The sequence below is a fragment of the Lissotriton vulgaris genome, chromosome 9 (genome assembly GCF_964263255.1).
Source record: "Lissotriton vulgaris chromosome 9, aLisVul1.2, whole genome shotgun sequence".
NCBI lineage: Eukaryota > Metazoa > Chordata > Amphibia > Caudata > Salamandridae > Lissotriton > Lissotriton vulgaris.
This window is the reverse complement of record NC_141697.1, coordinates 603,547,996-603,571,683: the sequence shown is the minus strand read 5'-3', so window position 1 is coordinate 603,571,683 and position 23,688 is coordinate 603,547,996. Positions and strand designations below refer to the sequence as shown.

General features: G+C 43.6%; 1 protein-coding gene across 7 annotated transcripts in view; it reads left to right on the top strand.

Moving 5' to 3' along the window:
• LTBP4 (latent transforming growth factor beta binding protein 4) overlaps nucleotides 1–23,688 on the top strand; it is a 1,439,220-nt gene that overhangs the window by 1,291,031 nt on the left and 124,501 nt on the right. For all 7 annotated transcript variants that reach the window (XM_086938230.1, XM_086938229.1, XM_086938227.1 and 4 more), the window contains one exon: nucleotides 4,700–4,828. In XM_086938230.1, the coding sequence (XP_086794356.1) occupies nucleotides 4,700–4,828 (129 nt within the window). The remainder of the gene's footprint in view (nucleotides 1–4,699; nucleotides 4,829–23,688) is intronic.

Below are 23,688 nucleotides of genomic sequence, written 5' to 3'. Positions count from 1 at the left end.
CTCAAGGACTTGTTCGGCCGTAGTCATCGGCCTATGTGAGGGCAACCACACAAAATGGCTGCCGCACACAAAATGGAACCCGAAGGTTCAAACTAAATCCTTGAATACGGAGTGTTCTCATTTATCGATTAATACGAAAACACTTGTACACACTACACTCATGATTTGCGGTCTGCTGACACCAAAATCGTCTATTTCCGACGACCTTATTCGAACGAGTTCGGAACACTCGAACCAGACCCACAAACTCACGGAACTACAGAGGCATGGAATCACTCGCTAGTGTGTCCTTGCTGATAGTGCGATAAAATTATTGCTGCTTTTCGCCTGAAAACGGATGCTAAAGTGGCGATAATTGTCTTGATAATATGCCCCCATATTTCTAACCAAATTAACGCCCCAAAGTGTGTATGAAGTTGTACACTGGAGGTGCCCCTAGGTTGATGCAGCTCAGATGTGATTTGGGACAGTGGAACCTGTTTCCACAGTGATTCACAGGTGCCTGAAAAAGTCTGTTGCAGTCAGCTACTGGGCTAATCTGTGCCTGGTTGAAAACGCTTTGCTCCAAAGTACTCATCAACCATTAGTTTGTGAAATCATCATAAATATTCTGATATGGAGAAATATGGCATACGTAAAGCTAAGTAACAATTAAATCTGGAGTACAGTTTGTATTTGTTTAAACATTAAACTTGATGGTTTTGTTTCTAGAAAAAAAATGAATTTGTTGATGTAGCAAAGCAGGTTGACTAAATGCCTCAAAAAGTCTGTGGCTGTTAAATCAAAATAATTTGGCACAGATCATGCCACAAGGTCTGCAGAATTAAGGATCCTCTTCCATGACTCCCCAGAAAAAAAGATATTACATTAATTAATTAATTGTTGTTAGAAATTGGGTTTCTGATTGACAGAGGTATGCACCCTGTCCAAGGAAGAACCACAATGCTAGTCAGGGTAAGTGTAGTACACACTAAGGGGCCGATTATGATGGCGGACGGACCTGAGTCCGTCCGCCACCATAGAGTAGGAGGGAACCTCCGCATGGGCTGCGGAGTTCCCTCCTGTGCAATTAGGATGTGACCGCCACCCTGGCGGTCACATCCTCTATTTTTAACATTGCAGCGGGTGCGGCTTCAAGCTGCACCCGCAGCAATGTTAAAAATGCACACATTGCATTTGTATGTAGAAAGTGGCAGGCACCGCGCGGTGCCTGCCGCTTTGTGCATACAAATGCAGGGGGGTACCATAGGTACCCCCCATGTGCACCCCCACCCCCCCTTCACCAAGGAGGTTTTGCAACGGGCCCCCGCAGTGAAGTTACACACGCTTTTCCACGGCGGAAAAGCCGCAGCGGAAAAGCATGTTTCACAGCCTATCCTAATCTGGCTCGCGTGTCTGAGAGACACCGTCACCATATTAGAGCTTTTCCGCCGCGGTTGTAAGCCAACCACAGCGGAAAAGCTGCGGACGGAAACCAGGACCCACCAGCCATCCTAATGTGGCGGTGGGTCTTTGGTGGGTCCGCAGAGGATTTTCCGCATCCTCCGGGCCAGCGGTGGCTTCCGCCGGCCCGGAGGATGCGGAAAATCCTCCATCGTAATAGGCCCCTAAATGTTTACCTGTGCTCACCCTCTGGTAGTTTGGCACAGAGCAGTCAGGCTAAACTAAAGAGACAATAGGGAAGATGTACAAGCCCCTTGCGCCACTTTTGCGTCACTTTTAACATGGGAAAAGTGACGCAAAAGTGGCGCAAGGGGCTCGTAAATCTGCCCCAATGTGTAAAATATTTGTTCATTCACACACACAGTAACACAATGAAAACACCACAAAAGTACTCCGCACCAGTTTAGAAAATTTGCCAATATTCATCTGGGTAAAACAAGACCCAAACAACAAACATCCAGCATACACAAGTTATGAATTTTGCAAGATTAAATCAAAATGCAGTGCTTAGAAATTAGTAGCTCTAACGAGGCTATATGGTCGCGCTTGAACTGGGGTAAATCCATAAGTTAATTCCGACCCAGATGGAGTGCAGGCCGGATACAGGAGTCACACAGACCAGCTGACAGTAGCTTGGATGCATTGAAGCTCAGGACGAGGCCTTGTAAAACTGAGTGGATGCGTTGCTGTCAAGGCGATGCTTCGGTTCTGAAGTCTAGCAGTCATTGATGCTCTGATGTCAATGAGTTCATCGAGTAAAGGTCAAACCACTGGACTGTAGGGGAATCAGGGAGGGTGCCTTGCAGATGTTGGCGATGCAGTGTCCGATACTCACGCAGCAGCAGTGATTCGGAGGTGCTGCAACGGCAAAGTCAGGGCTGCGTTGTAAGTTGAGGGCGTTGCGTTTCACAGTCGGAGGGAAGTGTCCACGATTTGGTGCAGGCAGCAGGGATGTGTCAATTTCGCAGAGAAGGGGCCCAGGACTGGATTTGGCACCACCTGGCAGAGCAGGACTTAAGCAGAGAAGCCCAGGCTCTGGTAGCAAGATACAGGTGAATTATGTTGATATCCCTGAGACTTCAGAAACAGGAGGCAAGCCCACAAGCCCCTGGAGAACATTTAGAGATGCAGGATGTAGAGAGTCAAGTCCAGTCCTCTCTCTGCCAGGCAAGAAGCAGCAGGTGAACACAGCAAGCATCAAAGAGGCAATCCTTCCTGGCAGCACAACAGCTCTTCTTCCTGGTAGAATGACCTCAGTTCCAGCTTTTTTTCTGAGTATATGGTATTAGAGGTCCAGTACTTATACCCATGTTTGCTTTTAAAGTAGGGAGACTTCAATGAAAGGTTTTTTTAGTGCACAATACCCTGCCCTTTTTTGCCCTGGCTCCAGACACACTACTGGGGGAATGCAACGCTTTGTATGGAGACAGGCACAGCCCTATTCAGGTGCAAGTGACAGCTCATCCCTCTCAATCTAGCTCAGGAAGACCCAGCAGCCTGGTGATGGGCCATCAGGATATGCAGGGCACACATCAGATACCTTTGTGTGTACCGTTCTGGAGAGAATGCACAAAACCCAGCTGTCACCCATACCAGATGTGTATGCTTAGGACAGGCAGAGGCACAGAATGGTTACAGTAAGAAAATGCCAACTTTCTAAAAGTTGCATTTTCAGACTTGCAATTTTAAAACCAACTTCACTAAAAGATGTGTTTTTAAATTCTGGCACCAACCTTATTTTTCCTATCTTTCCCAAGTGGAAGTTACACTTGAATAGTTTTACAAGGCAGCTACAATACTTACCTATGGGAGAGATAGGCCTTGCTGTTGTAAAAGACACATTTTGCAGTTTTTCATTATCAGGACATTTAAAACTCCAAAGTAAATGTCATACACTGCACCCTGCCCATGAGGCAACCTAGGGCCCACCTTAGAGGTGACTTATATGTAATAAAAGGGAAGGTTTGGGCCTGACAAGTAGGTGAAATTGCTAGGTCGAAATGGCAGTTCAAAACTGCACACACAGGCTCTGCATTGGCAGGCCTGAGACATGTTTGAAGAACTACTCATGTGGGTGGCCGAATCAGTGCTGCAGGCTCACTAGTAGCATTTTATTTAAAGGCCCTGTCCACATAGAGTGTAATAATCAGTAAATCAAATATTCCAGTTTTGGAGAAGCCAAATGCCATTACATTTTAGACCCAGATCACATGCACGTTAGCACTGGTCAGCAGTGCAAAAATGCACAGAGTACTAAAGCCAACAAAAACGAAGTTGAGCACACAGTCAAAACAAGTGGTCAGAAGGAACAAGTTCAAAGAAACCATACCAAAAGATACCAGGTCTAACAATAGTGTTTAATGTGAAAAAATTGAGGGGGCTACATTTTTCTTCAGAATCCATCTATGGTGCTGCCAGATGTATGGGCTCTCTAGTCTTGAATCCGCCACATACCTTGTTCTTCCACTACTCTGCACTACCTATCTCTTTATCTTACTCTTGCATGATCTTTTTGATTCCTGCTTTCTCACTTTGTCACTGTTTTCCTATCTTTCTCTTCCTGTCTACTTTTTCTACTTTTTCTGCCTTTGTCTCTCTTGCTCTAGGCCAAAGTATGATGATGAGGAAACCAGAGTCCCCATAAATGAGTGCCGGTGCCCATCACCTACAACCACTAGCACAAATGAATCACTGTGTACTTTTAAAGAAGTACTCTAAACTGTGCTTCTGCTCTGCCAGTAGAGCTGACAGGTGAGTTGCTCAGGGAGTAAGAGTAGGACACACTTGAGGCACTAACTAAATACTGTGTTCTCTGGCCGCCCACTTTGGTAACACTGAAGGCACAGTATAAGGTCATTGTCATTTAATGGTCAAGAATCAAAACGTTTGAAAAGGGATAAGGTTTAATGAGCAACAATTTAAATGTCAGACCCCAAGGATTGGAAATTGCGGGTGGAAAATCAACAACTTATCTACTGAAACACATGATCTAGGACCTTATGGTAATTTTAGTATCACCAGTGTTGACAAAGTCAATGCAGGATAATAGACAAAACAGCAGGAACAAGATTTTTCCTGTTTGACATACCAGTATACACATAGTCCTAAATATATTCAGGTAGACATGCATGCGATTACATCTAACCTCTAACCTAGAGTCCAATTTTCTTTGTAATGCGAGGACAATCCACAATTGTCTTCAGTTTCCTTGAGGGGTCTTCTTATTGAACGCTACTTCTGTTTGTTTCTTCATCAGATGTAGATGAGTGCCGCCAGCCTTCCCGCCGCTCTTGTCTCAACGGCCGGTGTGAAAATACAGTTGGAAGCTTTCTGTGTGTCTGCTCTGCAGGATTTAAGTCAAATACTCAGGGAACCGAATGCCATGGTAAGTAGAGTGTGACTTTTGTGCACCTATGAATATATATCTGCTCTCATCAATACACAGAGATGAGCTGGTGTTCAGCCAAAATGTTAATTACAAAATATCTTCTCACCATAATGTCATGATTAAAATATTGTAGGCCAAAATATGAAAGGTAAGTATATCGTTTTTTAAGTTTTAATATGATATCAAAGTTTAAAGTATTGTTTAATTTAATATGTTTTTTTATTATTGTGTTTTATTGTATTGCATTCTTTTTTGTTTTAAATGTTATTGTTAAACGTATTTCTTTAATGAAAATTCTGCTGTACTATTTATTTTTTGGGTCATTAGATCAATTGAGGGATTGAGTGGGTGGTAGTGTATAAAATGTATATATTAATTATTGTTACTTAATTGGTAATCATATGCTTAATTGCTTACTACATTTTTAAATTCTGAATTATATTTCAATTACAGATTGTGGGATTTATTGCGGTATTGGGTGGGTTGTGTTTTTGGGTGGGTTGTGTTTTTTTTGTTTCTAGAAATCTGCTTGTTTAAGTTTTATTATAAAGTTAAGACATGATTCAGGAGTCAAATCCACAATGCTTAGACCTAGTATAGCACGTTGATAATAAGCACAACAAGAATGCTAGTAGGAGGAGTTTGAGACAGCTGGTGTGGAACAGATTACAAGTACGGGTAAGCAATAAGTGCACATGTCACTGAACAACTAACAACAAATCAAACAAGGCAACAAGTACCAGGTCATAATGCATCTTCAAGAGAGGCAAGCCCACATTACTTCATCTGGGAGGTGTGAATCAGTGAGGCTAGCTTGGATCCAGTGGCAAAGTGAGCAAGGGACTCACGTCTGGGCATTCCCTGCCAACTTCATTGCCAACACATACCAATTATGCATGAACCAGAGGGCTATAGGAGGTGCTATGGGCTTCTTCCAGGCATGGGCTATTAGCTGTTTCACAGCACCTAGAATATGGTTATTAAGCCGCCAGTTTGCATGTGTCATAGTCTCAAGCGTAAGGGGCCTTATACCTAATATGACAGTGATGTAGGACTCAGGGATTGGGAATCCGACAGTGCATTCTATTTGCACAAGAACCTCCTCCCAGTATGTGGTAATAAGGGAGCAAGACCTTTAAATGTGGTGCAGGGCGCCTGGCACCAATCTACACTGCCAGCAGGTAGCAGAGGTCATGGGTAAGATTGCATGAAGACATGTTGGAGTGTAGTGCCATTCTATATCTTGGGAATGTTGCACCATAGTATGTCCCATTGTTTTTGTGAGCTAACTTCGGAAGTGATAGAGTGCCATTGTGAATGTGTGTAGGACGGCGCTGAGTGTTGGAGGACTTGGTAAGTGTTGGATATAAGCCCTCTGGATCCATTGAAGGCCCTGGCTCATTTCTCAAATGGTCTGAACGCCCATGTGGCTTCTTGGGCATTGAAGGGGTGGAGGCCCGAGTTCCTCAGTTGACAGTATTGTAGGCAGGATGATTCGGAAACCTTAAAATCTAGTTTGCATTGCTCACAGGGCTTAATGTTGCCACCTACAAAGTGATCACATAGGGTTCTACAATTCTCCAGATTCCCAACTGTGGAATATGTGGGGTTCTAGGGCTGGGGTGTAATAAGGGTCTTGAGCAATCAGTTACTGGGAGACGGGAAGGTGGTGAGACCCCTCTTGAGTGCTAATTTATCCTAGATCTCAAGAACTGTTCTGGTTGAAGTAGCAAATATGCGCTTTTAGGCAGGCGTGTTAGGGCAGTCAGGTAAGTCCCACAAAGGATGACAGGCCACTGCACAGTCCATATGAAAACAGTGTTTATCACTTTCATGAGCAACCCATTCAGAGATAAAGCGGAGATGTGCCACCCTGTAGTATTCAAGTAAGTTAGGGCAGGGTAGCCCACCTCCCCCCCATTTCTAGGAAACATCAGCAAAGTATAGGAGACCCTGGGTTGTTTACCTCCACAGACTCCACAGATGAAAGTGCGAATGTGCCATTGTAAGCGCATGATGGCTACAGAGGAAATGGCTGAGGGCAGAGTTTGGAAAAGGTAGAGTATTTTGGGGAGGATGTTTATTTTAATAACGTTAATTTGACCCAGGCCGGAGTTATGTTGTGACTTCCAACGACGGAAATGTTCTAAGATGGACCGCTGGAATTCCTGCCAGTTAATGTGTGTCCAAGATTGAAATGTAGCAGTTATGTTAAAGCCTAGATACCGTATTGAGCTTGATGCCCATTGGATTGGTGCTAGGGATTGCAGAATGGGCAGATCCTGCTGAGGTATAGTGAGGTTCGATGCAGAGGATTTCATCATGTTTACTTCAAAGCCCAACACTGCTTCAAAGTAAGCGAGGCAGTAAACAACTATGGGTAAAGAGGTAGTAGGCTGTGGGAGAGTAAGTTGTTTGACTTTGTGGGTTTGACCACCGAAAGGGATACCCGTGATGGCTATAGTGTGGCAAATAGTAATGGCTAAATCTTCTACTAACAGCGCAAAAAGCAGAGGTTATATTGGGCACCGCTGACAAGTGCTCCTTCTGAATATGATGGGCCGTGGGTGCTGCCCATTTAGAGGATTGGAAGCTGTTGACAGGTCAACCTCATCCTGTCAAATGCCTTCTCTGCATCCAGCAAGAGAAGGCAGGGTGGGATATTGTGACAATGGGACTTTTCAACCAAATGTGCATTCTGGTGTATATTGTCTGAGTCCTGCCAGATGCAAATTAATCCATTCTGATCCGGGTCTATGAGACTGGAGAGGTGCGGTTCAAGCCAATTAGCCAAGATTTTCGTTAAGATCTTGGTGTCTGAGTTTAAAAGAGCTATAGGACGTTATATTGTGCATTATGTACTGTCCTTGCTTGGCTTGGGTATAAGTGTACTTTCCGCGGTGGCCATGATGGGAGTGAGGCTGGTGTCCTGGTTGAATGAATTCAACAGTGTCAGCATGCGATCTAAGAACTTTTCTGTGAATGATGATAGGAAGACCATCGGGTCCAGAGCTTTGCGGATGGCCAACTCCCTGAGAGCCCGTTGGAGCTTTGCTAAGCTGATGGGGGTATCTAGGAGCTCAGCATGACATGGGTCAATTAGGGCAAGTAGTGAGCCAATTTAATCCCCTCCATATAGTGCTTATTTATCAGGGCTAAGAGGGAGCACATTGCTTTGTAAGTCCTGTGGGCTCGTGATTGTCCCCGCAGGATCGCAAGCGGACTTTTGTTGTGTCTAGTGGGGACAGTCTGCTTGATTTGTTCAAGGGCTTTAATCTCTGCTGTGAGGCCTGCCTCTACTATTTGGGATTCCTGTGTATTGGCGATGGAGATGGCCGACATTACACCTCTGACCAAGGCCTTGAATCTGTCCCAGTGTATATCTGGAGTTTAAAAAAATATATGTGAATTATATTATTTAAAAAAAGTTTTCTTTGTCATTGATATGTTTAAATGTAAAGTATGGTTAAACATAATGCATTCAAATTTAAATTTGGGTTGTTGAGTTTGTGCATTGTATTGACTTTCCTCAGTGTTTGTTTGACTGGAGATATAATACTAAATCTGACCATGCTCTTCATGCATACATTCTCTCCAATCTTTGTTTCATTGGAATTAGAATAGTAACTCTCTCCCTTCCATGTATTCACTTTCTCCACTGTTTGTTACTCTGGAGTTCGCATGTTAAATATGATCACCTACCGGTTTATATGCTTTCATCAATTTATACTGGATTGGAGGTGTAGTGATAAGTTTACTTCCCTGCAATATATGCTTTCTCCACTGTTTGTTAGACTCGAGTTAGAATAATAAATGTTCCCGCTCCCAATGTATACTTTCCCTAGCTATTGTAGTATTGGAGTGCGTATAGTAAATCTAACTCCAAGAATGTTTATACTTTCCCCACTGTTTGTTAGACTGGAGTTAGAGTAGAAAATATTGATGACCAAACTGTATGCACTTTCTCTAACGTTTGGAAGGCTGGAGTTAGAATGCTTTTCCTAAAGTTTGTTGGGCTGAGGTTTAAATACTATAATTGATTACCTGTGTATGTATTTTCCTTTATGTTTATTATACTGTCCCTAGCTTAGTAAATTTGAGCGCCCCTTCCCGGGAACACTGTATATATTTTTCCTATTGTTTGTGGTATTGTAGGGTGTATTTGATTTGGTTTTTTTTTGTACAGTATTTAGATCGAGGTTAGCTATCATAATGAATGAAATTCTGTATTTTTATGAAATACTTCAAGGATATTTTGCTTAAAAGTATATATGTTAAAAAAAATTACACTTCTATGTTTTTTAATGGATTTTATTTCAATTAAAGTGTTTTATATATTCTGCTGTACACTTCTTATTTTATAAATATTAGTTTTGATAGTAAATTTGTAAACTATTTTTAAAGGTTTACTAACTATAACATGTTTGCAATTTCTTTTAAATAATGATTATTAATATTTGGTCAAATTATTTTAAATGTACATATATTTATTTGAATTAATTTTGTAAAAGATATCTACTTGGGGTTCGATTACGATGCCGTCGGGAAAGGCTCCAAATGGGATTTGGATTCGGTGAATCCGATTCGGAACATATGTTTCTGACCAAATTGTACACCTTTCCGGATGACCAAATACAATGCAAGGAAACTATTCGGGCTGTCCAAATCGGTTCCAAACGGTATTCGGACAGCCCGAGTCGTTTGGAGCTGATTTGTACAACTCTATGGACATGGTTTCTGAAGGATTTATTAGGATGACCGATTCGGACAGCCGTTCCGATTTGGTCCGACCGACATGATACGGCTGTCGGAATCTGACTTTGAAGGCCCGTCGCAGGCCCACCCCTTTACCCAGAGACCTCCGGTTGGGGCCTGTGAGAGTACCCATGGGACTCCTCTTTACCACCACCATGCACAGTGTGGCAGGCACCATGGGGTACCGTCACAGGGTTCATGGTTTTCTCTAACAGCCACTTTTTTCAATGGGAACCAGTGTTCTCATTGAAGTCAATGGGAGTCTGAACGAACTATGTATGGAAGCATTTTAATCAGTCGATTTGACTCGCAGAACCCGATTCGTTTGGAAACAATTCTGAAACTGATTTGGTCGGAAGAGTTTCTTAACAAGATCGTAATTGGCCCCAAATGTTTATATGTTTTTATGTTATCTATTTGTTAAAAATATATCAGATTTTCTAAAACAATTATGTAACTTTTTCAAAGTTACTATAATGTAAGTTATATTTAAATATATATATGTGTATATCTACACACACATATATATATATATTTATATCTAATATGTATATTCTGTACATGCAGGGAGTGCAGATTTAAAATTAAAATGAAGTTATCTCCCTTAGTAATAGCTGCCTTACCATGCTGCAATTCACCATGTCTCTGGAATAAGGCATCTTCTCTGAGAGATTTGAATTACATTGTCTTAATACTTTCCACTCCTGCTGATGCCTTGATATTCACAAATGAGCTGAAACATGGTTGACAAACTCAAAAGATTTTGGCCTGATTGCAAGTGCAGGATCCCTGTGCAAACAAATGCTTGAACTAGGATTTATATTATGAGTTGTGTGAGAATTGTCCCACCATTGGAATTTTCCCCAAATAAATTCTGGCAGGTCAAACCTTCTGAAATTTATTGCGGGGTGGGGGGGGGGGCGTAAAAAAGGCAAACCATCCGGTATTCAGTGTGTAAGATGCAGATTCTGCATATTATGCCTCATTTCAAAGGGCATACCTTGTAATTTATGATAATTATCGCACCTTTTAAATTCAGATCGGTGTGGTATCGTATTTTTGTGTGATGCCGATCTCCTTTCCAGCCAGTCACTCACAATGAGGGTCTATGTGTCACATTAGCTGTTTACAATGTCAGAAAAAGTATTTTTGCATTCTGATTATATTCAATGCTCTACTGTTTTTTAATCTATTTGTACATACAGAGTTTGTTCACCTTCCACATAGTTCTGCACCCAGTACAAGAACTAGGAAAGCTACATTTCAACAGATTAGCCATTACTCAAAAATTAAATATTTTCTAAAAATGGAGAAATTTTGCATTGACTGTGCATGCTCCACACACTAATTACAGTTCCTGAAACAGATCAACATCTTTGAATTGTTCAATGTAAGGACTATATGGAAAAGCCCTTGCGAATGTAAAATGTTCAGCACCATTTTTCCTCATATTCTGCCCTTCATCAATTTCCACAGTAGACTGGAGGCTAAGGGGCTGCTTGTAGAACACAATGGGTCACCATGACTCAACCAGGTGCCATGTCCTGTTCTAGTTCCATCCTCCTGCAGTGTGGGGTTCGGTAGAACATTTTTCCCTGGGTGTTTAAGATTTGCAGCACGGCATATAATTAATTGACCAAGGTTCAGATTTGGTTTATTGGGTTGCTCTGTTTTGTTCTATCTAGTGTTTACTGTACCAAAAAGGAGAAACTGCCTGAATCCCAAGAGAAAAATGGGTCTCTGTTTATATCCTGTCTGGCTCATATGTACATCCCTCCATAGATATGAAGGACAAAAGCAGACAACAGTTATAGTAAACATACACAGACGTATGCAGACGTACAGCCAAATACCAAGCATATTTACTAAAAACACACTTATACACAGAAGTAACCATGCATACACCTGAATGGTTACACTCGAAAAAAACACAGACCTCATAGACAGACCTCCCCAGTCAATCACAGCAAGGGTGTCAAACCAAATGAGAAAGAGAAGTGGATTACTGACAAACAACCAAACTTTAGCCAAGATCTGTCCCAATGGGCCTCCTTTGTTGTCGTATTTGTATTTATTGCGACTATATGCAGCTTGACCAGTGATGCTTGAGGCGCAATAGATAACAGGCACCTTCTCTAGGTGATAAGTCACAGATAAAAAAGTAGTGCAGGTAGATAAATACACATCTTACATTCCTCGTACCTGAAACTACCCCAGTTCTTGGCCTGCAGACAAGAACATTTGTTTTCTAAAATTGAAAAGCCCTGCATGTCAAGCATATATAGTGACTTAATAATGGTTCTGAAGACGTGGTTCAGGGGGAGTCGTTTTTCAGCATCAGCGGTTCGACGCCACCCTTTGTGGTGGGCCGCTCCCACTGAGGATCATGCTTTGGCAGTAGATGCAAACGGAGACAAAATGTCCACCCTCAGTCCACTCCTCCAGTGTGAAAAAGAACATGAAATGTTTTTTTATACGTTCTGCCCTCATAAAACCAAAGCTGTTGCAATGCACTAGTCCCAAAGGATGGGAGGCCTGCCCAGTTCTCACAGATCCAGAGGCAAGGAATGTTGTATGGGGCAAAGATCAAGTTAAATGAGTTCAAAAAGATACTTGTGATTTTATAACAATATTTTGAATATTTTCTGATCCCATCTGCTTTGCACACTGCACGGTCAAGATAATGCATTTTGCTGGTGAAAAAGTGCTGGTTACTGTATAATGGTAAGGCGGAGGAGCGTCACCCCTCTGCTTTAAGAGCAGTGCACAGGAAAAGTAAAATGATAATAAAGGAGCATTATTATCATTTTATTTTTAGTATTAAGATTGCAGTTGCAGCCCGGTTGGGTTAGGGTGAGGCAGGGCAGGGTTCGCATGACCCAGAGGAAGGAGAGTGCTTACTGTTCCTTAAGTACGCATGGCAGTTTGGGTAGCTGTCTTGGACCGGCCAAACTGTCATGCGCACTTAGCATGTTTTCCACTGGCTGTACTGAACAGCCTGGGTGGAGAACATGCACAGCCTCCACTCCTTGTCTGTGGTGGTGACCCACAGCACTCAGACCTATCACAACGCTGCTGTCATGTTGGTGACAGCAACATCGTGATTGGCTAGGGGATTCTGAGAGCCAGGGTGCTTCCTGTTTCCTGCGTCAAGGAGAGTCGGTGGCTGGTGACCGGCAAACAGCAGGTAAGTTTTCTCTTTTATTACTTTTTTTTCTGACCCTCCCACCTCCCTCCACCACCATTCCCTACCAATCAACACTGATGGTAAAAAATAGGAACATTCAACCTGGCAGCTTCAAGCTTTCCTCTGCAATCCTTGAAACTTGCTTGTTGCCTAGTGTAAGGGCTTCTCATGTGCAAACCCTGAGCCAAGTTCTTCAGACCTTGCAACAGTCCCAAGCTCTACCCAGGCCGGACAAAGTACTTTCTCACTGGCATTCCCACATTACGCTTTTCAGGCCTGAAAGAAACTCTTGAACGCTGAACGCGGCATGACCATGTCTCTCCAGTATAGTACCAGAATAGTATGGGCTAAATATTGTGCAACAAAACTATTGTGTAAAAGATATAACTTACAAACAAAGCACCCAAATGGAGTTAATAGTACAAAAGTCTACACCCAATGGGACAATATTTTGTACAATATTTAACCCACAAATTATGTCAATAGTATCCTCAAATACATCAAACAACTCTTCCTTCTGAAGTCTTTAAACTGGCTTCAATTGAACAGTGATGCTTTCCTATAACTGCATGTTTCACATACCCATCCCTTCATCCAAATACTCCACCATACCTAGCACAAAACATAAACACCCGGGAAAAGTATAAAATATCAAAGAACAAGGCAAGGCTAACTCTAGAAATCCCAAATTTCAAGAAATTAAGACTCCTAGCTAATCCTTTTCAATACTCCTCCAAGAAAATCTGCAACAGGATGCCACAAGCACTCTTAAAAGCAAACTCCAATTACAATACCTTCAAGAAAGGGACATATGGGTTCTTATTGATCGATCCACTCGATACTCAGAGAAGCATTCTCCTGTTTTGGGCTCACACTTGCCTAGCTTCCAGCAAGGTTAAACATATCAAATGTTTAGTTGAAACCCTTTTAATTTGCTCACGCTAGTCAGGAGGTTCACTCTTGTATATTGTACTGTAATTTCATTTACATAGTGCTTACTACCACTGATGAGGCATTGAAGCACTGTGCAGTGGGTATTGTGATATTCCTAAACCCAATGTAAGTGGGTAATCGAGTTGTTATGTTGGTCTTGGGGATTAATCTTGTGATCTCAAAATAGCCATTCCTTGCATTTCCTCCAGTTCCCGTGCAGCAGATTAAATTAATAGGAGTTAGCTGCAGTCCTTAGTGGGAACTGTGGGGCATATTAGCAAGAAGCTCGTTACAATTATTGCTGTTTTAGCGGCAGGAAACTGCTGCTAAAACAGCGATAATGGGCTTGATATGCGTTATAGAATTCCAATAGAAGACAGGTTAGATGTCATGCACATCTAACCTGGGCTTCTATTGGAATTCTATAACACATATTAGCAAGCCCATTATCGCCGTTTTAGTGGCAGTTTCCTGCCGCTAAAACAGTGATACTTTTAGCGAGGTTCTTGCTAATATGCCCGTGTGTGAGTTCATGAAAATGGCTAGTGGGATAGATACATGAACTAAAGGGCATTAGACCTTGTTAGGTTGTAGGGATATGGTTTCAAGGAAGGAAGAGGTTGTGATCTGTGAGGTTTGGCCAATTTGCTGGAATGCTGCAGTAGCAAGTAAGGCAGAGAGCCATGCAACAGAGGAGGCTACACTCAGAGAGAGTAGACATACACAGGATGGAGGAGAAGGAGAAACACATTCAACAGAAGGAAGGAGATGGCAATCAATAGTTCTAAGTCCAGGTCAATTTTTCAAGCAAGGTTTTAGGAATACGGAAGAGGGGGTTTTAAGATAGCATGCAATGTGAAGGCAAAACTGTAGAAAGAAACAACATGATTTGTATGAGAGATAGCTGAGTCCACTGTAGCACTTTTGCACAGTGTCCACGACCCCCATATGGGATATTCCAACCCCTATCCAAACGATAGCAGAATACACTGAGTTATGTAAAGTAATATAGACAAATGCTTGGCCACAAAGAAAACTTAAATGTAAGCTTGCAGAAAGTACACACATAAACATGTAACAAAGAAAATAAAAATGCAATGTATTACTGACTAAATCGGATGTAGGGTCGTGTATAGTCATACAGATGTCATTAAAGCAAAGCAGACAAAAGGTACTTGGCAGGCAATCAAAAAATCGCCACAGTCAAATAAACATTAATATATTATTAGTCATGTCAAATAGGGGCTAAAAAGACTTAAGTGCCCTTTGCCAAATGTAACACAGTCACTGAAAAAACACAATTCCTAGCAGTGGAACTAACAGAAACTTTCTCCATCTTCAATTCCATAAAAAAAGTTTCAAATATTAATTATATGTGTTTCACTATGTGAAAATAAATATTGTCTAGACTTATGGCATGCACTAAGGAAACAGAATATCTCCATCGTGGGAACACTGCTCACAGAACAATGCTATTTGCTGCCTATGTGCATAGTTGGTGAGGCAGGTTTTTGACATTTACATTCATTTGCATTTGAGGGGCTCATTACAATGTCAGATGGATCACCACCGACAGGCCGTCGGTGGCGGCCCGCATAACAGTCAGGGACTCGGTCCTACCGCCGCATTACGATGCCAGCGGTCGGAATAGAAACTGGGGGGACAGACTCCCACCTTCGACAGGATCTACAATCCTGTCGGTGCAGGGGTCGTAATCATAATCCCTTAATGGCAGCAGCGCAGAGCAGACACCGCTGTCGAGATTATGATTACCATTTCCCACAGCCTTTTCATGGCAGTCCCACCACCACCGAAAAGCTGTTGGAAACGCCATCTGGAGGCCCCAAACAGGGTCCCACTCCATTGTGGGCCACTGGAAAGTAGCCCTGGGGCAAATGTATTGCCCCCACACACAGCCAGGCACCATGTGCAACACACCACATGGTTGCATGGCACAAGGTGCCTGAATGTACACATATTGTCCTTTTCCATTGTGGCATGGGCTGCAGCTCACCAAAAAGAAAGTGGCTCCCATTAGCGAAGTATGTAATTTTAAAAAGTGTTGATATCAGGGAAAAAATCATTCAATTCTGGCACACCTAGCCATAACACTGGCCCAAAACTGCGAAAAAACTGGCCCACACACTGATCTGACGGACTAGCCCATCAGGCACTGCCTGATTGCCCTATAGGCCAGTCCTCTCCGGGGGATGGGGGAGAGGCAGAGGGGTCATAAGAGAAAGAGACTTCAGGGAGCCCTCACAGCGGCAAAAAAAACCTTTCCCCATCTAGGACATCTATTTCATAATCTGTATAACTGTAAAGATAATTGCTGAAAATGTGAACCATTTGATGAATGTAAACAAAATAGGTGATGGACAGAATGTGGATCAATGAAACACATTCACCCCAGTCCAAAGATCTGGGCCCAAATCCATCGTTTTTTTGCACTCCACACCACCCTGGGTTAGACAATGGCGATATGCAAATCAGCTCTGACCCTGTGCCCCATGGGAACAGTCCAGTCCGAACTACAAAAGCCATGTCCTTCCCAGAACGGAATCAAGCATCCGAGGACCGGACCGGTTTCGAGGTAACACCTCTCATCAGCCCGGCTAGCTTGACTCCAGTAGTGTGGAGTGCCTGGGACCCACGTCTGGGCATCCCCAGCGCACTTAGGGCGGAATATGCAAACACAACTGGTGATGGACAGAATGTGGATCAATGTCACACATTCACCCCAGTCCAAAGATCTGGGCCCAAATCCATCGTTTTTTTGCACTCCACACCACCCTGGGTTAGACAATGGCGATATGCAAATCAGCTCTGACCCTGTGCCCCATGGGAACAGTCCAGTCCGAACTACAAAAGCCATGTCCTTCCCAGAACGGAATCAAGCATCCGAGGACCGGACCGGTTTCGAGGTAACACCTCTCATCAGCCCGGCTAGCTTGACTCCAGTGGTGTGGAGTGCCTGGGACCCACGTCTGAGCATCCCCAGCGCACTAATGGCGGTAATTGCAAACAAAACAGGTGATGGACAGAATGTGGATCAATGTCACACATTCACCCCAGTCCAAAGATCTTGGGCCCAAATCCATCGTTTTTTTGCACTCCACACCACCCTGGGTTAGACAATGGCGATATGCAAATCAGCTCTGACCCTGTGCCCCATGGGAACAGTCCAGTCCGAACTACAAAAGCCATGTCCTTCCCAGAACGGAATCAAGCATCCGAGGACCGGACCGGTTTCGAGGTAACACCTCTCATCAGCCCGGCTAGCTTGACTCCAGTGGTGTGGAGTGCCTGGGACACACGTCTGAGCATCCCCAGCGCACTTATGGCGGTAATTGCAAACAAAACAGGTGATGGACAGAATGTGGATCAATGTCACACATTCACCCCAGTCCAAAGATCTGGGCCCAAATCCATCGTTTTGTTGCACTCCACACCACCCTGGGTTAGACAATGGCGATATGCAAATCAGCTCTGACCCTGTGCCCCATGGGAACAGTCCAGTCCGAACTACAAAAGCCATGTCCTTCCCAGAACGGAATCAAGCATCCGAGGACCGGACCGGTTTCGAGGTAACACCTCTCATCAGCCCGGCTAGCTTGACTCCAGTGGTGTGGAGGGCCTGGGACCCACGTCTGAGCATCCCCAGCGCACTTATGGCGCTAATTGCAAACAAAACAGGTGATGGACAGAATGTGGATCAATGTCACACATTCACCCCAGTCCAAAGATCTGGGCCCAAATCCATCGTTTTTTTTCACTCCACACCACCCTGGGTTAGACAATGGCGATATGCAAATCAGCTCTGACCCTGTGCCCCATGGGAACAGTCCAGTCCGAACTACAAAAGCCATGTCCTTCCCAGAACGAAATCAAGCATCCGAGGACCGGACCGGTTTCGAGGTAACACTTCTCATCAGCCCGGCTAGCTTGACTCCAGTGGTGTGGAGTGCCTGGGACCCACGTCTGAGCATCCCCAGCGCACTTATGGCGGTAATTGCAAACAAAACAGGTGATGGACAGAATGTGGATCAATGTCACACATTCACCCCAGTCCAAAGATCTGGGCCCAAATCCATCGTTTTTTTGCAATCCACACCACCCTGGGTTAGACAATGGCGATATGCAAATCAGCTCTGACCCTGTGCCCCATGGGAACAGTCCAGTCCGAACTACAAAAGCCATGTCCTTCCCAGAACAGAATCAAGCATCCGAGGACCGGACCGGTTTCGAGGTAACACCTCTCATCAGCCCGGCTAGCTTGACTCCAGTGGTGTGGAGTGCCTGGGACCCACGTCTGAGCATCCCCAGCGCACTTATGGTGGTAATTGCAAACAAAACAGGTGATGGACAGAATGTGGATCAATGTCACACATTCACCCCAGTCCAAAGATCTGGGCCCAAATCCATCGTTTTTTTGCACTCCACACCACCCTGGGTTAGACAATGGCGATATGCAAATCAGCTCTGACCCTGTGCCCCATGGGAACAGTCCAGTCCGAACTACAAAAGCCATGTCCTTCCCAGAACGGAATCAAGCATCCGAGGACCGGACCGGTTTCGAGGTAACACCTCTCATCAGCCCGGCTAGCTTGACTCCAGTGGTGTGGAGTGCCTGGGACCCACGTCTGAGCATCCCCAGCGCACTTATGGCGGTAATTGCAAACAAAACAGGTGATGGACAGAATGTGGATCAATGTCACACATTTACCCCAGTCCAAAGATCTGGGCCCAAATCCATCGTTTTTTTGCACTCCACACCACCCTAGGTTAGACAATGGCGATATGCAAATCAGCTCTGACCCTGTGCCCCATGGGAACAGTCCAGTCCGAACTACAAAAGCCATGTCCTTCCCAGAACGGAATCAAGCATCCGAGGACCGGACCGGTTTCGAGGTAACACCTCTCATCAGCCCGGCTAGCTTGACTCCAGTGGTGTGGAGTTCCTGGGACCCACGTCTGAGCATCCCCAGCGCACTTATGGCGGTAATTGCAAACAAAACAGGTGATGGACAGAATGTGGATCAATGTCACACATTCACCCCAGTCCAAAGATCTGGGCCCAAATCCATCGTTTTTTTGCACTCCACACCACCCTGGGTTAGACAATGGCGATATGCAAATCAGCTCTGACCCTGTGCCCCATGGGAACAGTCCAGTCCGAACTACAAAAGCCATGTCCTTCCCAGAACGGAATCAAGCATCCGAGGACCGGACCGGTTTCGAGGTAACACCTCTCATCAGCCCGGCTAGCTTGACTCCAGTGGTGTGGAGTGCCTGGGACCCACGTCTGATCATCCCCAGCGCACTTATGGCGGTAATTGAAAACAAAACAGGTGATGGACAGAATGTGGATCAATGTCACACATTCACCCCAGTCCAAAGATCTGGGCCCAAATCCATCGTTTTTTTGCACTCCACACCACCCTGGGTTAGACAATGGCGATATGCAAATCAGCTCTGACCCTGTGCCCCATGGGAACAGTCCAGTCCGAACTACAAAAGCCATGTCCTTCCCAGAACGGAATCAAGCATCCGAGGACCGGACCGGTTTCGAGGTAACACCTCTCATTTGATGAATGTGTCACCACAATTGCTAGACAGGCACATTTGTACATCACTCCCAGACATACGTATTTCACAATAGCGACCTCTTCACACTTAAAATCACACACACTTCACCACATCTAGCTTCCATTGTTAATTTGACGTTTTCTGACTGGAGCTGATCTGCCTGCACTCCTTCCCCCTTGTCCACAGCGGCTCTAAGACACCGTGCCATTCATAGGGTGGACAGAGACACGGCTGGCCACCCTTTCTAACTGTCTCCACAATGTCCTTTTAGCCAGATGCATCAAAGGGTTTTGCCCAATCTGTGTCTATGGGAAAATGTGTTCATGCAGATGACACTTTGAGATCAAAGATACCACGCAATGCATTCTGTTGTGGACTGATTACAACAGCAATTTCTTCATATCAACCAACCATGTTACCTGCATGTAATTAAGCTCACAGGCTCAGTCGTTCAACCACTCACTTATATACAAAGAAAATCAGGAACATGGGCACTGATTTTATGTATATTATAAGCAAGGGGCTGTCAGCCACCCCTCTTCATCCATTGCTCCACTATTGGGTCATTCACATTTCTCTTCCACCCGAGCATAGAAAGGGTCAGTCCATCTTCAGAAGGAGCACATCCACACACAAATTAGTTGCATTCAGTGGCAGGGACTGCTTCGACAATGTGTGCTTTTTGAGACCAGAAATATTTGTTTTAACCAGTGCTTCTTTATATTGACGAGGGGCCAGCAGCTTCCACCAGCTTTGCAAAAACAAAGCAAGCACTGACAAATTCAAAAGATGGGCAGGCAACACCAGACCTATTGGTTTTGCCAATGCTTGTTGATGAATTGCTTTGCAGACTGCCCTGTTAGAAGACACTGAGCAATAGTTGCTACCCCATATTTCCGAGCTGCGGCATCCAGAGCTTATATATTAACTCATACACTTCGAGAGTTCATCTAATTTGTTCAAACAGAATGACTCCTTTAAAAAAAAAAAAAAGGTCACACCCCCCTTGCATTCACTTGTGAGAATGAATGGGCTGTCAGTTCATTCGAAAAACAGGTAGGCGCGTGTCAACCCACTTAATTCTAACAGCAGAGAAGCAGGAACCAGGACTCAAAGCACCTAAGCGACCACAAACCCACTCACTTTTTGGGATTGCTACCTCTGGATTGTTTGCTTCAATGTACACTAATGACCTCAATGAAATGAAGCAAGGAAAGAGAAAACTTAAATATATGTTGCACAAATACCAACAGGAGGTAGATAAAGTGCCTTACAAACCAAACACACAGGCCTACAACAAGTCCCACAAATAGTACAAAAAAGATTTTGGTGGTCTAGGCAGCTATCTTAAATTGACTTAAGAAAGTACCAGCTATGTTTAGAGAATCTACAAGTCACCACTTTGGCAAGTAATTTGTAATGCTTACACAATATAGCTAGTTTTTGTACTTTAAAAATTGTTGCTTGGACTATTTACAGACGACTGATAGAAATATTATGGTTGTGGTCAATCCAACCAGGACAGAGGTAAAATATTAGATAATTATGTTCTTCTTTTATGAACCAGTGCCCCCTCATTCAGTCAGTCAGTCAAAACCACTTTATTCAGTTAATAAAAACCATAAAAGTACACCACATATGACAAATTACGTTACACAATAAAAAATCTAAAATACAAATCATAAACAAATATGGGCGACCTAAAAAAGAAAAAAAAGGTTACAAAGCCAGATTTGATTAACACACATAAAAACCCAAGCTGCCATTGGTACATATATGGTAACAAATCACCTCGGTAAAAACAATTCAGAGTTAAAATGCCAGCATAAAAACGATAATGATTTAAGCATAACAGGTATTCTTAAAACACTTGTCATGGGATACAGTTTTCTCCCAAGTCTAACAGCTGCGAATAGGAAACTCACAATGTTAATATCTCCCATGGGCCTTTCAGCATCTTAAGATAGAGTAGGGTGGGTCAGACCTGTATAAAACCTTTTACCCCTTAAAATTGGAAATAAAAACCTCCTACAGATAACACTGTAATGATCACAAAACATTACAAAATGCATAGTGTCCTGGGTTGAAAAATTGTCACATGTGCAAGGGCTTAAATCACACACCCTGATCCAACCTTGCAAGTCGCCTAAGAAAAAATGAATCAAGTTAAAATGAAACCTAGTTAAAAGTAGGCGATGGAAGGGCTTAGTGACAATTGTCAAATAAGGTTCGATCCGGGGAGAGGTTTTTAGCAAAAATAGCCTTTATTGAAGATTTCGTTAACTCAGTCGCCTCTCTCTCAGCCGACACTAAATTAAAAAAAATTGTTTTTACCCACACCAGGTCCTTTTTTCTTGTACTATTCAGAAAATCAAAGAGATCTGGGTGCCCTAGTTTGTTTAAGGTTTCTTGACATAATGTACCCACGGGATACAGCTAACTAGCTCCAAAGAGACACAATCCCTAATGATCTTGTGGTTCAGGGTTAATTCTGGAATAATCCGGGTCTTAAGCCAGCAGACCACCGGGGCCAACCTCATCCAATCTGATACATAACTAACACCTAGCTCTTGGTATAATACAAAAGTTGATGTAGATTGGGGGACCGACAGGAGAGTATGTAAAACTTAATTTCAACCGTCTGTAACCCCTCCAACAGCTTGTATCCCAGATGGAAGATCCATACAGGACAAGGGCTATGCATTTGGACCTATAGCTATTAAGCATGGCTGCGATTGGCCTGGCCCCCAAGCGCTGTGCAAAACCATGAACAGTAGCTTTGGACCTTGCCATCGCATTTTTTTTTGCTTTCTGTTGGGGGACCCACAAGCCCCTTACCCCCAGATAGGTAAAAGAGGTCACCCTGGACAGCTCTGCACCTTCACAATAAAACGTTTTTGGTCTTCTTTGTTTCTGACCCATAGTCATTGTATGTGATTTAGCTATGCCGACTACTAGGCCCAGTGATTTCACATAGGCCCCAAAGGAGTCCAGAAGCCTCCGAAGCCCTACGGCTGTACGGGCCAAAAAATTGCATCATCTGCATAAAGGAGCAGAGGGATAGCCCTGTCCCCTACTCGCGGTATATCTAAGCTGGCAGAGTCTATAAACTTTCCTAAATTATTTATATATAAGGTAGAAAGCAATGGGGCTAAAATACAGCCCTGACGGTTGACTCTTCCAGATTTAAAGTGCTCTGTGCATTTACCTTCTTGGTTGACCCTCACCCTTGCGGAGAGATCCCTATGTAAATCAGCCAAGAAGTGAACCAAACTTGGATCTATTCCCATATCCAGCAGGATAGAACAAAGCTTAGATCTATTTATTAGATCGAAAGCAGAGGAAAGGTCCATAAAGGCCAGCTGTAGTGTCCCCGCTTTGGCTAATGTGTATTGCCCTGCTATTAGATGTAAATTTAAACACTGATCCAGTGTACCCCTTCCTCGTCTAAAACCATATTGGAGGTTTGGTAAAACCTCATTCTCGTTCACCCAGTCCATTAACTTGGTTAAAATCACTCTCACTAAAACTTTTACTGCAGAGTCAATTAGGGATATCGGCCTATAACAGCGTGGGTACCCTCTCTGGCCTTTTTTAAAAACTGGGATGATAATGGAAGACTACCACGATGACGGGAATCCCTGTTGACTTGACACATTATAGACATTTGTCAAAATTTTGGCCCAAAAAGTTGGATTTTGTTTATATAAGTCGGCCGGGAAACTGTCTGGGCCAGGGGCCTTGTTACTGGTCATTTGCTTTATTGCCAGTTCTACTTCGCCTTCGTTAAAAACAATTTCAAGGGGTTGCCTTCTGTGTTCTAGACTAGCAGGTAAATCTGAACTGGCAGAGGCCTCATATATAGATTCAAAATGAGAGAGCCATTAAACTTCTGTGTGATGTTACATTTTAGGGGGCCTTCTATATTCCGGAAAAGAAAGGTTACAATAGCCCAAAATATAGAGCTGTACTTTAGAACCTCCGCTGCTAATAATTCTTTTCATGCATCCTCCTTAATTTAATTTTTACGGGTGTTTAGGGCACACTTATACAACTTTCTTAAAGTGGCTAAAAGAACCTTGTCTCGTGGGACCTGTTTCAGTTCGACTACCAGTTTACAGTGTGCTTCAGAACAGTTACTATTGAACCATGTCTCGTCAGTATGTTGCCAAACTCTAGTGGGCAAAGAGAGGTCTAACGCTACTTGCGCACAAATGCCTTTGAAAGCTGAAAGTACCTCCGCCCCCTGTTTGGAATTATCAAGGCAGGTTGCAAGCTTTTCATCAACCTTCTCGCAGAGATCCTGAAAAAAAAATCTGGGATTACTTTGGCCCATTTCATCCTCCATCCCTCATAGGATGATTATAGACAAATGTCAGGACCGTGCATTTCC